Genomic DNA, 18,692 nt, shown 5'->3' with positions numbered 1-18,692 from the left:
GAAAAATGAACGAAAAGATTTGAAAATTCCAGGTGCACACCTTTATATGGTGAATAATAAGTGTACAAATTTTCAGATTAATCCTTGCAATAGTTTCTGAGAAACGGTTCGGACAAAACCACAAAATAAACATAGGTAATCAGAGATTACAGAGCTCACCTCAACGAATGTTGTCTTTAAGTAAGGCAAAGTCACACAATTAACCAACAAAAAGTATACATTCCAAAAATGAAAATATTTTTAAAAGCAATTTTGATCTGATACTTTGAAATAGACCTACATAAAAAATTTAAACTACTTCTTCTTCATGAAAATGTAATGAAAATCCAGCATCTGAAGCAAATTTGAGAGTTTTCATCTCTTGATGCAGCATTTGTGCAAGTTTGGTTTATACAATGTTATATAAGCCTTATAGTTTTTGGTAATAGACCTGCAACCATAACTTTTACCTTGTCTATTATCTGAAAAATGTATGTCCAATTCAGCATCTGAAGCAAGTCCATTAGTGTGCATCCTTAGATGTATCATCCATGCAAGTTTGCTCATTATAGGGCTCATAGTTTATTGGAAATGAAACATGCATCAAAACTAACATTTTCACTCATCCACAAAAAGTAGGTCAGATTCAGCATCCGAAGCAAGCCTGGAAGTATGCATCCTTAGATGAATCATCTATGCAAGACTGGTCATTAAAGAACTCATAGTTCCTTGGAAATGAAACCTGCACCAAAAACTTTTAACTATTAACTCAACCGGAAAATGTAGGTCAGATTCAGCATCCGAAGCAAGCCTGGTAGTGTGCATCCTTAGATGTATCATCCATGCAAGTTTGGTCAACATAGGGCTTAAAGTTACTTGCAAATGAAACCTGCATTAAAAACATTAACCTGTTCGCTCAACTGGAAAATGTAGGTCAGATTCAGCATCCGAAGCAAGCCCGGTAGTGTGCATCCTTAGATGTATCATCCATGCAAGTTTGGTCAACATAGGGCTTAAAGTTACTTGGAAATGAAGCCTGCACCAAAAACATTAACCTGTTCACTCAACCGGAAAATGTAGGTCAGATTCAGCATCCGAAGCAAGCCCGGTAGTATGCATCATTAGATGTATCATCCATGCAAGTTTGGTCAACATACGGCTTATAGTTACTTGGAAATGAAACCTGCACCAAAAACTTTAACCTGTTCACTCAACCGGAAAATGTAGGTCAGATTCAGCATCCGAAGCAAGCCCGGTAGTATGCATCCTTAGATGTATCATCCATGCAAGTTTGGTCAACATACGGCTTACAGTTACTTGGAAATGAAACCTGCACCAAAAACTTTTACCTGTTCACTCAACCGGAAAATGTAGGTCAGATTCAGCATCCGAAGCAAGCCCGGTAGTATGCATCCTTAGATGTATCATCCATGCAAGTTTGGTCAACATACGGCTTATAGTTACTTGGAAATGAAACCCACACCAAAAACTGCACCAAAAACGTTAACCTGCTCCAAAAACATTAACCTGGTCATTCCTTTGCTGAAATTGCAGCATCTGAAACTTTGTCTGGTACAATAAAACACACTAAAACCATCTTCCATGCATGTCTAATCAGTATAGGACACAGAAGTAATTAAAAAGAAAACTGCTCCAAAAAACTTAACCTTAACCTGGGACGCCGACGCCGACACCGACACCGACGCCGACGCCGAGGGTATCACATAAGCTCCCCCCAACTTCGTTGAGGTGAGCTAAAAATGAAAAAACGCCTGTAAAATTCAACATAATAATCGAATCAAGTTGAAAATGCCAGGTGCACACCTTCATATGGTGAATAATATGTGTACAAATTTTCAGACCAGTCTTTCTGATAGTTTCTGAGTAATGGTCCAGACAAAATCTCGTCTACAGACAGACGGACGGACAGACAGACGGACATGGTGATTCCAATATACCCCCCCAAAACATCGTTTGCGGGGGATATAATTATACAAACCAGTGAACTCCATATCAGACATGGGGTCTTCAGTATAAGGTCTATGCATGGACTTGAAATCTGCCATTATGACCTAGTTATTGCTCTAGTCCCAAATCTGCAACTTAGTAAACAAATAATTTATTTGGCAATGCATCACTCTCAGCGGAAAAAAAATTAACAGAAACGGGTGCGTCGATTTACCCAAAAGGACCCAAAAAGAACCCAAAAGGAACCCAGAAGGACTCAAAATGAATATATTTCAAATACTGAAAATTAATTATTTAAATTAAATTTTGAATATTACATTATAAGTTCACATAAAAGTTGGTAAAAATATCAATTTCCATTGTTGTAACTTTTCTTAAGGAAGTGACATAGTGATACGCCTTATATATGGCATATCAAACACTTGTGTTGTTACAATAGTCGCTGACTATCGAAAAATCGTCGTTTGAAGGCCCAGATCGACGGCAATCGATTCTAAAAATTATCATCGATAGATGGCTATATTTTTCAAGCCGAGCAGGTTTAACTTTTATTTTCACCAAAGGGATGTCACTCTTACAGTCCCTGAAACGTTCTACTTTCCCACCTGAACGGTGAACGAACGCTGAACGAACGGTGAACGAACGCAGAGCGAACGGTGAGTGAACGATGTGCAAACGGTGAACGCAACTTGGTGAACGATGTGTGAACGGTGAGTGAACGCAGAACGCGAACGGAGCGCAAACGCGAGCGCAAAGTGAACAGTGAACGAACGGTGAACGCAAGATGAACGATTTATTCGGAATGCCTTTGGTCTTTTCCTTGCATTGAAGTTATTCTTTTATTCTATAATTTAAATGTCATAAATAAATATAAATAAACAATAGATAAACAAAAGAAAAATAGATAAATAAATAAATAATAAAAATAAAATTCTACACATACGTATGTTTAAATCGATATTTTTATAACACGATTTTAATCGCCATCAAACGTGTATTTGTTACCGCGTGTAGTTAAAAAATAAATTAATCTTATATAGTAAATAATTATGCTAATCCTTTAAACTAATAAAATAATGTGGACTTGAGAAGATGAAACTACTACTGAGATAAACAATAGATAAATAAATTAATGAATTAATCAATCAATCAATAAATAAAAACATCTTTCTGCACATACCTATGTTTAAATCGATATTTTAATAAAATGATTTTAATCGCCGTCAAACGTGTATTCGTTACCGCGTGTATAGCTAAAAAATAAATTAATCTACTAATATAGTAATAATTATGCTTATTCTTTTCACTAATAAATAATGTGGACTTTAGAAGATAAAACTACTACTTATAAAATGAATTAATTACATTGTACGGGGTTGAAACAACCGTACATGTATTTCCGTGCCAAAGCGATTCTGAGTAAAATAACGGGTTTTTTTTAAAAATTCACAATTTTCTGTTGACATTGACTGTTATCGTACTGCATAACAATTCTCGTTTTATTCAGATTCTACTGCAAAATATTCTATATTTATGTACCTTTTTATTCTTTTATGACGATTATTTTAGCTAACTTCTTCATGTATCTGTAGACATTTCCCGGCCGTGATTATACTCGGTCAAGATGTTAAAAAGAGGCATTCAAATTATTTGTAATACATGCGTAGATTCAATTTTCAAAACTAAATAAGTAATGCGTTGTCATAATTTTTATTGAACAGAGAAATGTACGAGAGAGAGAGAGGGAGAGAGAGAGAGAGAGAGAGAGAGAGAGAGAGAGAGAGAGAGAGAGAGAGAGATAACCCCCTCGATTCTCAGATATATATCAAATAAAAATTCTTATTATTTGTCCTAAATATTCCAAGCAATAAAGGTAATCTTTTTTTTTTTAGATTAACAAATCCATTTGACAGTTATCATTGGCTTTTATTTTCCCTTATCAAGTTCACACAGTTCACAGGAAGTCCGTGCTACATTTGTAGTAGCGTGCTTGTGCTGTCAATCAAAATGATTCGACGCAATGGAGATGTTGAAATCGCGTTTCACCGAACATGCCGAAGGCAAAGAGTCACTTAGTATTCCAAGAAATTTTAATATTTTCCCCTATTATTTCTAGATCTGATTTTTGCATTCCTGCAGAAAAAAAAAAATCAAAAATATACTTGGAAGGATTAAGTTTTAAATTGAATGTGAAACATATTCCCTGCCAATTTAAAATACTTCTGTCGGCACAAGTTTATAATAAAATACTATTGTTTAATGACTGTTTGATGTTGGTTTTAAGACTGATTTTCTTGTGCTACAATAAAAACTAAATATAAATTAAAATATACTGTAAAAACTCAATAAGAATTTTATTTCGGGAGAAAAGGCACCAAGGGGGGGGGGGGGGGGGGGGGGGCTTAATTATACTGAATGGCAAAAAACATTTTTTTAAACATATGTTTAGGTACGGTGAAGGAAGGAATTTGCCTTCTCTGATAATAGACTATTTTAAACAGTTGGTCTTTTCTAAAATTTAAAACCACACCATCAATTTAATTATCTCTAAAGATATTTAACTAACTGAATATTTGCAGTACTGTTCATAATTCTCAAACCTACATGTAGTTTTAAATACGTGTTACTGTAGTAATATTTTTTATGTATTCTTGTTCTGCAAAAGACTTTGATTAATTATTATACATCCATTAATAATTTGTCCTCTTTAAAATTACATAAAATTGATGCCGTGCATGCAATATTCGTACATTGCCCTTTATTGAAGTTAATATTTTAGCATCGTTCTACATACATGTAGGTACTTCATGTATTAATTATTTTCCAGGGAAAATTCATGAAATAAGTAACAGCTGAATTATAATAATAGAAATATAAATATCATAGATAATTTTTGCAATGAAATAATTATTCTTCAAACACGATATCTAAATTATTTAATTAAAAAACATGTAAATCCTTACAATCAAAGAGATAAGTCCTTTCACTTCGGAGTTCCGAATGACAATGAAGACTGAACGATAAGTGAACGGTGAACGCAAGGTGAACGCAAAGAGCGAACGATGAACGTTTTGTGAACGGTGAACGCGAGCGCACGGTGAACGGTGAACGCAATACTGTGAACGAAGAGCGAACGGTGAACGCACGCTGAACGAACGGTGAGCGAACGCTGAACGAATGGTGAGCGAACGGAAAAATGGGAAAGTAGAACGTTTAAGGGACTGTATCAGTGGTAAACAAAATGGTGAACGTGCATGGTGAAGAGGTTGACGCCGAATTATATCCATATCCTATTTTAAAAAATTCTCAGGATGAATAAATTTAACCTTTTTTAATAGTTCAAATTATCGATTACATAATCGATTGTGTTCTTCCGAATCAATTTGATAATCGATAGTAAAATTTGTCCGATTTTACAACACTATCAAACACCAAATCTGGTCAGATAAGCTTGATTGTTTTATTTTAGCTGAAAATAACAAAGTATTTAAATATCATATTTTTAATATATTCGATCAGTGCATACTATTAGTTCAAGATATATTACTGTAGTCAGTGGCCACTCACACATATTGTTCCAATGAAAATAGTTCCATCATTAATAAGTATATACAACATAATTGTTCATGATAAGAACAATGTTGTGTATGTCATCATGGTCATACGTAAAAGAAACCAAAATTAATGTTAATTTTTCCTCCAAAGATCTCTTTCCCTGCTAAATGCAAATAAAAATGTTAATATTCCTACGCTCGCTCCCTCCTCAGGTTTTTTTTAACTTGTTTGATAACAGAAATTATTATATAGTCTATTTATAATCTCTATATAATCTATACAAACGCAAACAGTTCATAACACTACATATTCACCGGATTTGAGTCCATATTCACCGGAGGGTCATTGCGCGTGCAACGACATTGTGACGTCACAATCAAAACATCAAACAACGTTGCAACGGCCGCAGCGAGCTACATATCTGAGCAGGAAAACAATTACTGGGAGTATTCTAACCTATTTCAAGTTTATTTTTAACATTTGGATGTCTTGCAAAGCGAAACTCGGAAAGGAAAACAGGGAGGAGACAAACTGTAATAAATCTGGATATTTTTTTTTAGCGACGGGAGTTCGTTAATGAAAATGGGTGGTCATTCAGCCTTCAATGTCTTATTTATTCATATTCAGACTATATAATAAAACAGCTTCGCCTCGGTCAATATGAATATATTTCTGGTGAATAACAAATCATATTCAACACCAAAAGAGTCTATAATTGTATAATATCTAGGTCATTCTTTGATATTTTTTCACTGATGAACTGATTATGCTACATCAACAACTGTAGTAACTAGTAAAATCATGTTAATTATTCATTAATTACCATATACTTTCCTCTTATAGAATAAAAAATTATTCTGTGTGTGTAGTATATTAAATGACAGAATTTTCCATCCCTGAGCAGATTCCAGCACATATGTAGACAAACTACACATAAGAAAGTACAGGTCTATAAAATGTGTAACAAAACCCGAACTGGCCGGGGATTTCTAAACTGACAAATCGTTTAATTTTTATTAATTATCAGAATTTATACTCATGTGATCTAATTATGAAAAAAAGTTCTGTCTGCCATCGTAACTTCTCTGTTCGCAGGAGTCGGTTTGACAACTCCATCGCAAGTGTGTATAGACCAAGGCTAATTGGTCTTGCGGACATAGGTATGTGTACTGTTTGTTAGCAAGTTTGGAGACTGGGTGACCGTAATGCTATGGACTCACGAAATTTACAAAAGTTCTATAACTAGACAGTGCAGTTTTATTTTTATAAGCGTCATTAAACACTGCTGAACAAATTAAATCTAAAAGCATACATGCCAACTTTCCTGATTAGGTGGGATCCTCCCGATTTTACCTTATCATCCTGCTTTCCCTATCGGGAGAGAAAAATTGCCCTAATTTCTCGGTTAAAAAAAAAATCCACAAAATTTCCGATTTTAAAAGTTTTCTACTGCTGTAATTTGACAACTGGGATAACAAAGTCAGACTTGTTTATTCAATGCACACAGATAAGTTTCATTGTTTAACTAAACAGGTGTTAAATTAGCAACAGGAAATCACTTCACGCTTTATCTACCTATAATGAAAAATATTATAAAGTTTGCCGTTTAAATATTATGAAAAAATTAAGATGAAGCAATCAAAACTATGTCAATTAGAATTTCTTTTCCCTCCCTTCTCCCAAAAGTAATTTTGTATGTTGGATATGTGCACGACTTAAGGAAATACCCACATGGCACCATCAAGCCTGACAAATTTCATAACTGTAACAAAAACAAGAGGCCCATGGGCCACATCGCTTACCTGAGATGCTTTGACCATTCTGTTCTTTACCAGATTTCACCCTTGTTATACATAATGCATCCCCACCCTACCCCACTGATCATAATTTAGACATTTTGAAATCTACACTATCTCATGATCCTTCCATGGGCACATATGTGTCAGCTTTTTGGCCCAATGGTTCCTGAGAAGAAGATTTTCAAAGGGTTTTCCTATAAATTTTTATATAAAACTTGGATTCCCCATTGTGGCCCCGCCCTTCCCCTGGGTGTCATTATTTGAACAATTTAGAATCTACATTATACCAGGATGCTTCCACATAAGTTTCAGCTTTTCTGGCCCAGTGGTTCTTGAGAAGAAGATTTTCAAAGATTTTTCCTATATATTTCTATATAAAACTTTGATTCCCCATTGTGGCCCCGCCCTTCCCCTGGGTGTCATTATTTGAACAATTTAGAATCTACATTATACCAGGATGCTTCCACATAAGTTTCAGCTTTTCTGGCTCAGTGGTTCTTGAGAAGAAGATTTTCAAAGATTTTTCCTATATATTTCTATGTAAAACTTTGATTCCCCATTGTGGCCCCGCCCTTCCCCTGGGGGTCATGATGTGAACAATTTAGAATCTACACTATACCAGGATGCTTCCACATAAGTTTCAGCATTTCTGGCCCAGTGGTTCTTGAGAAGAATATTTTCAAATATTTTTCCTATATATTTCTAGGTAAAACTTTGATTCCCCATTGTGGCCCCGCCCTTCCCCCGGGGGTCATTATTTGAACAATTTAGTATCTACATTATACCAGGATGCTTCCACATAAGTTTCAGCTTTTCTGGTCCAGTGGTTCTTGAGAAGAAAATTTTCAAAGATTTTTCCTATATATTTCTATGTAAAATTTTGATTCCCCATTGTGGCCCCATCCATCCCCCCAGGGTCATGATTTGAACAATTTAGAATCTACATTATACCAGGATGCTTCCACATAAGTTTCAGCTTTTCTTGCCCAGTGGTTCTTGAGAAGAAGATTTTCAAATATTTTTCCTTTATATTTCTAGGTAAAACTTTGATTCCCCATTGTGGCCCCGCCCTCCCCCTGGGGGTCATTATTTGAACAATTTAGTATCTACATTATACCAGGATGCTTCCACATAAGTTTCAGTTTTTCTGGTCCAGTTGTTCTTGAGAAGAAAATTTTCAAAGATTTTTCCTATATATTTCTATATAAAATTTTGATTCCCCATTGTGGCCCCGCCCTTCCCCTGTGGGTCATGATTTGAACACTTTAGAATCTACACTACCCCAGGATGCTTCCACATAAGTTTCAGCTTTTCTGGCCCAGTGGTTCTTGAGAAGAAGATTTTTTAATGACCCCACCCTATTTTTGTCTTTTCTTGATTATCTCCCCTTGTGAGGGGATATTTCCCTTCATTTTAACAATTTAAATTCCCCTTTACCCAAGAATGCTTTGTACCAAGTTTGGTCAAAATTGGCCCAGTGGTTCTTGAGAAGAAGATTTTCAAATATTTTTCCTTTATATTTCTAGGTAAAACTTTGATTCCCCATTGTGGCCCCGCCCTCCCCCTGGGGGTCATTATTTGAACAATTTAGTATCTACATTATACCAGGATGCTTCCACATAAGTTTCAGTTTTTCTGGTCCAGTTGTTCTTGAGAAGAAAATTTTCAAAGATTTTTCCTATATATTTCTATATAAAATTTTGATTCCCCATTGTGGCCCCGCCCTTCCCCTGTGGGTCATGATTTGAACACTTTAGAATCTACACTACCCCAGGATGCTTCCACATAAGTTTCAGCTTTTCTGGCCCAGTGGTTCTTGAGAAGAAGATTTTTTAATGACCCCACCCTATTTTTGTCTTTTCTTGATTATCTCCCCTTGTGAGGGGATATTTCCCTTCATTTTAACAATTTAAATTCCCCTTTACCCAAGAATGCTTTGTACCAAGTTTGGTCAAAATTGGCCCAGTGGTTCTTGAGAAGAAGTCGAACAAATCACAATTCACAAGCGTCCCAAATTATATTTATCAAGAGTGTCTCAACTTTTACGACGTTTACGGTATTATAGTAACGAATGCCACAAGAATTGTTAACTGGCATTATGAAGTTAAATTGTAAACGTACTTAACAAATCTCAATGTTTATAGGTACATGTACAGATACAGGAACCACGATTTGTTATTTTGCTTTTTAAAAAAAATTATTTATTCATTCAGTGCCACTAAGAAGGATCATTCATATTAAACATGTTAAAGAGTAAATACACCGTCTGTTCGAATAAAAAAGACTTGAACTCTGATGTGTATTTATGCAGTAACTCAGAAAAGTATTTATTATTAACAAATATTATGAAATTACAACAATAATGGTAATGACACTATGAATTATTTATCATTCAATCCATCCAAAGTCAAAATTATTTATCATTCAACCCATCCAAAGTCAAAATTATTTATCATTCAACCCATCCAAAGTCATCTATCTAATAATTCTTTACTAATTTTTAATGAGGAAGTTAAATCTCAGTATATCAATGATTCAATTCTAAAGTTTGTGAAGTGCACGTGCTGTGTTTTCCTTGCTTTTTGTATACCTGATCATGGAATTCCACAAAACATTACACACCTGTCACTAGGTCAGTGGGATTATGTTGTAAGCATAATTTTCGGCTATACAATTCATTTCAGACAAATGCAAAAGAGAGAGAGAGAATGTACGCCATAATTTTTGTCATTCTCCGACATTTTTAACATTTATACAAACCACACCAATTTAATTTCTTGTTCGTTGGACATCTGATGAAAAAAGTATGAGCGGGCTGGCAAGTAATAATAATATTATTACTTTATAGTAGGCAAGATCTCTAGGCGGGGCGTGAAAAAAATTAGAGCGGACAATTGTATTTTTTCTGATTTGCAGAGTAAATAGATTAAAAGTGAGATAAATAGAGCAGAAATATAACAGAAAACAGCACAGAATTTCCATGGTGCGGGGATTTTAAATTAATATTATTTGTATAGTTTTGTTTAAATACCAGCGCGGGGGTAGTGAACAATTTTTATATTGGTGTGGCCTGAATTATTAAATTTATATCAGACGGATCATACATGTAGATTAAAATGAATACAAGGGAATCGATAACAAAAAACAAACAAACAAACAAATCTGTATCTGTGACAATATTATTTGGGGCGCTCGTGATTAAAATTTTGGGCGCTCATATTTGTACTTCAGGGTTCGACATTAACGTTAGTCCGTTAGTCTCAGACTAATACATTTTCATTCGGACTAATAAAATTTGTAGCTAATTAGTCCGAACGGACTAATAAAATTTTCTGGGGGAATGTTCAAATTCTCGACATCTTTCACTGGAAAACCCCACATTTATTTTTAGCTTTCTATCTTAGGTAATTCTGAGTCAATTTGGCGCTTAATTTTAGGACTCATTGTTATGAAAGTAAACATAATAGCGATCATGATGTAGTGTTTGGATGATGTAATAATTTATAGAGAAAAACAAATGAGATCGCTTAAATATGACCGTAGTTCCTGATTGAGCGATTTCAACGAATTCTTGGTATAAACATTTCATGAAAATGCTTTATTTATTTCAAAAGAGTATAAAAATACATTGCAACAGAAATTCTATTTATTTACTTATATTTTTGACGGACTCATAAAATTGCCTGCGGACTAGTAAAAATAAAGAAGCACTAGTCCGGCCCGACCAAAGCCTAAAAATGTTAGTGTCGAACCCTGTACTTGGGCGCTGGTAAAAATCTTTGGGGCGCTCATGCATGGGGCGTTCTGGTTTTGGGGCGAAACGAAAGTAACCCAGGGTAACCCATATCCAGTGATATCTATTCTTGTTACTTCTATTTTGCCATATTTTACCATATGATATTTAATAGAGAAATAATTATTTTTACTGTTCTAGTGTTATATACATGCGTATAAATTCATATTTCTGATAAAGACAATTTGTTAGTTTCTTAGATGTACTTATGATTTAGGTATTGTTTAAATATTATAATTGATGTACTTGGAATTTGTAATTGAAAATTAATTGTTTTATTTGATCTTCAGAAAGAGCACTGCTGCACGTGTTTGTAATTTCTCAAACTTGACATCTCTCTCTCCATCCCACGGTATCGATGCTATTAGCTCATAATTGTTATCAGGTTTATGGTCAGATCTTAGACTGGTGTTTCTTTGAATTTGTTATGCTTACTCAAATTGTTTCCTGTGTTATAAATTAATGTCATTGAGCTTTCCCCAAACTTTACTACTGTCTTTTAACTTGTTTCATTGGTTCATTTATGAAATGTGGGAGGAGTTGTCAAAGATGAGACGTGCCTGAGTTTGTTTGTAATTCACTCTCACTTTAGGAATTTTTGTGTAAAAATGTGAATTTTGATTTTGTACTTTTGGACTTGAATAAATTCTAAACTTTAACCAGGAATTATCATTTCAAAACAATATAATTATTACATGGTGGAGAATCTAAAATTTCATTATTGACTTTGGACTAAACTTTGGATCTATTGTATTCACCTTTTCTTTTTATTCGGACTACATAAACTGACAAAAATGTATGTAACACACAAATTCCCCTGTTATGTGTCTCCAGCACCAGATTTGAACATGGATGATGGGAGGATGCTTTACAACAAGCCAAACTTGGTGAGGCGTATGGAGGACTTTCATAGCACAGATTTGAACATGGATGATTGGGAGGATGCTTTACAACAAGCCAAACTTGGTGAGGCGTATGGATACAGGACGAGCCACCCTAACACTGTAGCTGCAGTCCGTATCGAGGAGAAGCCTAAGCGTGGTCGAGATGAACAACTCTTCCAGATGATGAAGTCGATTACTGACAGGCTGGACAGACTGGAGGCTCCGCGTCGCGACCGTCCTCGAGGGATGCAGAATTACAATCAAGACCGCGCGAATGTCCGTACGTGCCACAGTTGTTCGGGTGAAGGACACATTCAACGAGTGTGCAATTGGAACGGTAATGGTGGAAGGAAGCCCAATGCGAAATTAAGCCAAACGTGCTATCGACACGCGACCGCAACCTAACTTATGTCGTCTTTATACAATGTATTAAAATGATTATGAACACTTGAAAAAAAAAATGTAAAAACAGAAAATCATTGAAAAAAATGCATGTTACATTTGTGTATACTGTTGATATATTTTATTTTTTTTGTTTGCATAATATGTTTGTTTGATACTTTTTGATCTGTATTAATTTACAGTGTTTCATATGTGTGTATGTTTATGTAATTACGGATGTTTTATTCCACAAGTATTACAGCTTACACATATTGTTGAAAACGGTAGAAATTGAGAGAGTAGGAGAAACTAGTATGCAATATTTGTGGCATACATCGTGTGATATGAAAATTTTGTATTGGTTTGATATTGTAATTGCTTTTCTAACCAAGGATGTTTTATTCCGACAGGGTTATACCTTATGCAATTCTACATAGTATTAGTATGCAGTATTTGTGGCATACATCTTGTGATATGAAAATGTTGTGTTGGTTTGATATATTAATTGCTTTTTCTAACCAAGGATGTTTTATTCCGTCAGGGTTATACCTTATGCAATTACGTAATTGAATGTTGTTTTATCTTTATTTGAAAGTGGTATGATTTATTCTAACCGAGGATGTGTTATTCCATACAGGTTATACTTTGAACAACCATATTCGAGAATTTGTTGTTTACATTTTTTTTTTACTATGCATTGCAGCGCACGCTATGAGTTCTTATGATGCACTCTGATTTGAATATTATGTTCGTATAAATGTGAGAGTGTTTGATGGTACCAATGAATGGTGAATACATGCTTCAAAAACATTTTATTCACTTCTGATTTCATTACTAGAATGCATTCTTCTTCTTGTACATGTATAATATTTTCTTCATTAGCATTTTGTTTAACATTTCTTTTGTGTGCGTATTTTACGATTGTCTTCATCGTTTAATGTTTAAAATTGTATGCCAATTTTTTTTAGGGGGCGGATGTTATATACATGCGTATAAATTCATATTTCTGATAAAGACAATTTGTTAGTTTCTTAGATGTACTTATGATTTAGGTATTGTTTAAATATTATAATTGATGTACTTGGAATTTGTAATTGAAAATTAATTGTTTTATTTGATCTTCAGAAAGAGCACTGCTGCACGTGTTTGTAATTTCTCAAACTTGACATCTTTCTCTCCATCCCACGGTATCGATGCTATTAGCTCATAATTGTTATCAGGTTTATGGTCAGATCTTAGACTGGTGTTTCTTTGAATTTGTTATGCTTACTCAAATTGTTTCCTGTGTTATAAATTAATGTCATTGAGCTTTCCCCAAACTTTACTACTGTCTTTTAACTTGTTTCATTGGTTCATTTATGAAATGTGGGAGGAGTTGTCAAAGATGAGACGTGCCTGAGTTTGTTTGTAATTCACTCTCACTTTAGGAATTTTTGTGTAAAAATGTGAATTTTGATTTTGTACTTTTGGACTTGAATAAATTCTAAACTTTAACCAGGAATTATCATTTCAAAACAATATAATTATTACACTAGGCATATGGTTTCGTGGGTGAGTGGGGAGGGGAAGTTGTGAAGAAAATGAAGGAAAACTGCTTGGCTGTAAAACATGTCAAAGGGCCAAACGTCCAGGGATGTTACACAAATAGATTTTTTTAGTACTTACCCTCTGACAGGTTCCAATTGTAAAATTGCTTGTCCTATCTAGAAATATACAGGTTTATCAACTGACGGAATATTCAGACATGTAAATTCAAAATTGCGCTGCCTTTGTTTGTAATTTAAGTCAAAATGGCGAACCCGATCATAAAATGTTGGCAAGTGGTAAAACTAGTCTTCCCGACTCCCGAGTGTCCTGGATATCTTTTTTTTTATATTGATATCTTTACACCAGCTTTAGGTCGATGTTACAACCAATGAACAGAATTTCATCAATTTTTAGGCTCATTTTCTAGGTGGCTGCAAAATTTCCACATGCATAAAAAAGTTTGAACAAAATTATTTTCAATATTTGTTTTTTTATTTTTATTACCCCATCACATGATTATTAATTTATGGTGATCAATAAGTTTACAGCAAAGGTTGGGGAGCCTTGGATTCCGCAAACTAATTGACAAAGTCCTTCAAAAAAAAATCAATAGTTTTCAAATATTATTTATATTTATTTAATCAATTTTAATTAGTGTAAACCTATAAGGTTTAGCACAGACATATATTGTTTGAACATTTTAAACTTAGACAATATTAATATCATAATCATTTTTAGTTATTAGCAGTGAAAATAAAATGATATAAAGGTTTATTAAATCAGAATGTATATTATTAGTGACGCAAATTCTGTGACTTTATAATTGGAAAAAGGACTTTAATTTTGTAAACAATTATTATCTTGTCAAAACAAACTGGATTTCGTTGTTGTTCAAATACACTATAATTTGGTAGATCATTTTGTAATGAAATTGATCCGAATAGATCAATCAAGCCCATCGATAGTAAGTAATAAAATTTAAACGGAAATACAATGGTATTATTAAGAGTTTTGATTAAGAGCAATAAAATTGGGAACTTTGAAGTAAAAGAGATTAAGGCTAGAACTCCTGTGGTGCAGAGATGGAGACTGAGCCCATAAATATCAGTAATATGTATTTACCTACATTTGAGGGTGGTGTCATGTTGGAATTCATACGTCAACGGACAGACCTACGAACAAAGCGTAGGTGGTTGGTGATGGTGAATTAGCCAATGAAATGTATTTTTATATCCGGGATCATGGATACCCACTGAGCACAAAATACCCTGTTTTGGTCAGAAAAGAGTATTTGTGATAGTATTGATTTTATATTGATTTTAATCTATTGTATTTTTCTTTCAGATGCCATTGAAAGTTCTAAAATAACTTTCAATAATAAACTTGATTTAAAATAAATATGTTTCATTTAAACATTAAACATGTAAATAAATTTGGAACAACTTCCTATTATTAAAGTCTAGAAATCTCTAGAGCCCTAAACTTAAAACTTAACTTTTAACCTTGAATAAATACATAAGTAAAAATAGCCAGTGGTCAATATTTCCCGCCAAAACCTTTGACCCCCTTTGTCCTATATATGTGTTCAGCTAATTATTAGCCCAGGAGCAGTCATAGTGTTTAGTTGTGTTTTTTGGTATTTTGGATAATTCTTTAAGACCACTGACATGCAGTAAGTTGACTTTTTGACACTTCTATTTCATATTGATACTTTCCTATTAATTACTGAATGAAAGAGGCATATTGAGAGAATTTATTAAATCATTTAAGTTTGTCAAAAGCTGATAAACTAGTTGATTTTAAAATTTGTAATAAATGTATTTCATGACACAAAGAATATAATATATAGTGTATGGATGTTATTTATAAATTGTAGATATTGATAATCCATAAGCCATACACACAATCATGAATTAGAGAGGGATTCATACCCATAGTCTGGTATGTTGCTATATGTACATAAAGCAAGTATATAATTGTAAATAGTCATTATATCCACTATTATGAAGTGAATAAGAGAAATATCATTTGTATATTTAAAGTCAAGAGATATAACTCATTGATATGTGTCAATATTTAATATTTTATAATCTAATTAAATATATAGTAATTATCTGATTTTATGATGACAATAGATTCTGCTGTTATATGTGATATCAACTTGAGTAAATGTATTTTATATTATTTTGCAGAATCTGCTTTATGATGATGCATTTGGTATTTATGCAACTGTAATAAAAGTCACCACAGTGAAACATCTTGTTTTCAATTGCTGCTCCCGCTACATATTCCCGGGAATTTTGGGAATCATTCTTATGGACTTTTGTTTATTTATTTATTTATTTATTTGGAGTTCGGTCTTAAACTCTTTATATTTTGGACGGACCCTTTGGACATCTATATAAAAAGTGTATTGGTCTTTTCTGATCATATTTCAGAAACGAATATTTCTAAAACTATACGATCACAGAAAAGTTGTAAATTGGATTCATTTAATAAACTTTGGAAACAAAGACAAGTTTCCTTCATTGGCTTACATTAGTTGCAATATGTTGAAGTAGCATGGAATATTCCACATACGACACAATCTCTCAACAGAGGGTGTTTTTACGCTCCGCTTTAACACAAGCGGATCGCGCCCTCTGGTGAGAGATTGCATACGACAGCCAACTGCTTACCGCCAACTGCCACAAAAGGCACAAAAATTCGAATAATTTTCAAAGAAGAAGTCTCAATAAGGCATTATTTGTGGTCCCCGGTTACTCGTCAAATTTTAAACTTTCATTAAAAAACTTAAAAAGTAAATTATATTATTTTCTCATGTCTGTAGTATTTGCGTCAACGTTTAAAAATGTCAAATAATTGAAATAGACATCACGCGAAGCTGTATTTTGAAGGCGGGGTCCTTTGATTTTCATGAATATCAAGAGAAATTTGTGACAGGTACCTACTTCTCAGCTTTCGTAAACATCGAGCATAGATTTGTTCAAAATCGAGATTAAAGTATAATATGTAAAGGGTGTTAAGAAAATTCGTTCCACCTTTTTCTTTTATTTTCGAAAAGAAATACGATGAGAAGATATTTATAATTTGTGATATTTCATGTTTACAGATTCAATTCTTACTACTGATAAGGTTTCAACTTTCTTTTGTTGAATCAATAAGGGGAGGGTAGGTATTAAAACAGATGATGTCTGTTCAGAAAAATTAGGGATGACGCATATTTGTGACATATTTTAAGTACAGAGGTCAAAATATTCCTTTGAGTACTATGCAAAAATTATCTAATCTGTGAAAAATTTCAAAATGACAAACCTTTTCTTTTGAAAAGTGATCTATCGTTCTTATACCTACCCTCATCAGCTTGTCTGATGCAAGATAAGCTATAAAGAAACAAAAATAGATTATCCTTTATTATCACTCAAAATGACAAGCATTTCTATCATTCGGGTGCTTTAAAGATGTTATATATATTTTCACATGAAAGACAAATGCTATAATTTCCTGCAATAAATGAATTGCTATAAATCTAAAGCACACTCATGTGATTTTGTCAGAATTGAAAATTAATCTCTTTATATAAGCACTACTTTGAAATTTTTGAAAATATTTTATCCTGGAACGAACTTTCTTAACACCCCTTATATTATATTAATACAGATTGTGTGAAAATATCTTTGTTGAACAACCTTGCGCTGTATGTTTTCTACTTAATAGTAGCATGGTTTTGAATCTGTTTGGTGAGTACATTTACATAAGATTAATCTCTTGTTGACCTGCTAAGAATAGATAATATGTCACGTGATTCCATTCCAACACAGGTGAATACCCCCGGAAAGCATGTTTTCTATAAGAAGCGACACATGTAGCTCGTATTTGAAAAGTGCAGTCACCAGCTTTTATTTTTTAAAATTCAAAACAAGGTTCTATAGACTTCGAAGAATATGACTCATGTTTTAAAATTTCAAATGGTGATTTTCATGGACATATCTTAATTTTCATACATGTAATCGCAATTTTCCTGGGCATTGCGAACAACACAATAATGTACGAGTAGATGTATATTTAAATAATCAATTTCTTGCGAGAAAAAACAAGCAAAAATACCAAAGACGATACAATTTCTTCACATTTAATCAGTCTATAAAAATAAATGCACTGTACTGACCACTTCAATATTCAAAGAAACCTTACACTTTTGTCACGTTTTGGGGTGCATATAAACTTGGAAAAACTTCGAATGTATTTATGCAACGAAGTAGATGAATATTGAGATTGAATTTCATTTACCAATCTTGTGATATTTATTATGAAGAATCCTTATAAAGTATAATAATTATGTTTCTATTACTCGATCAACAACTGTTTTTAAAGTGATTATACACATGTATATTAGCGATTTGTACACGCCATGTATATTCTAAACAATAATCGATAAGTAAATCGGAATATTCATTGCGGAATTTATAGAGAAATTAAGAAATAAATATACATGCCAGGCATGTAGTATCAGGGGGAGGGGTGACCCCTTCTTTTCAGAGATAAATTTTTAGTTCTTCATCCCCCTTCCACCCAAAAAAACTTTCTTATGCCTTTAGGCTGATACGATATGAATAATCATACATTGAAATTGTTGTTTTATTTTTCAAATAAAAATGAGTAATAGTTTGATGCATATGCCCACTCCTACAAAATCGATATTTTTTCAAGTTTGGAAGAGTTTACTCTTTTTCTTTATCAAACTTCTGTTCAGGTTTATTGTTTATTTTTTTCTCAGGTCCCCCTTTACAAAGGAAACGATGTGTA

At 33.5% G+C, this 18,692-nt stretch overlaps 1 protein-coding gene across 3 annotated transcripts in view; it reads right to left on the bottom strand.

Annotated features, from left to right (window-relative positions):
• LOC134247387 (zinc finger protein 501-like) overlaps positions 1 to 14,127 on the bottom strand; it is a 30,853-nt gene extending 16,726 nt beyond the window's left edge. For 2 of the 3 annotated variants that reach the window (XM_062729766.1, XM_062729764.1), the window contains exons 1-2: positions 14,025 to 14,118; positions 1,979 to 2,075 (exon numbers count right to left, since the gene is read on the bottom strand). In XM_062729766.1, the coding sequence (XP_062585750.1) occupies positions 1,979 to 2,045 (67 nt within the window). In that variant the 5' untranslated portion in view covers positions 2,046 to 2,075; positions 14,025 to 14,118. Of the gene's footprint in view, positions 1 to 1,978; positions 2,082 to 14,024 lie in introns of all 3 variants that reach the window. The other variant, XM_062729763.1, reaches the window with a different exon arrangement.
• Positions 14,128 to 18,692: the final 4,565 nt, after the last annotated feature.

This window comes from Saccostrea cucullata, unplaced genomic scaffold (genome assembly GCF_032062105.1).
Source record: "Saccostrea cucullata isolate Sc308-1 unplaced genomic scaffold, CSIRO_AGI_Scuc_v1 ctg4839, whole genome shotgun sequence".
NCBI classification, from domain to species: Eukaryota; Metazoa; Mollusca; class Bivalvia; order Ostreida; family Ostreidae; genus Saccostrea; species Saccostrea cuccullata.
The sequence above is the reverse complement of the archived record's forward strand: the minus strand, read 5'-3'. Positions and strand labels throughout refer to the sequence as shown.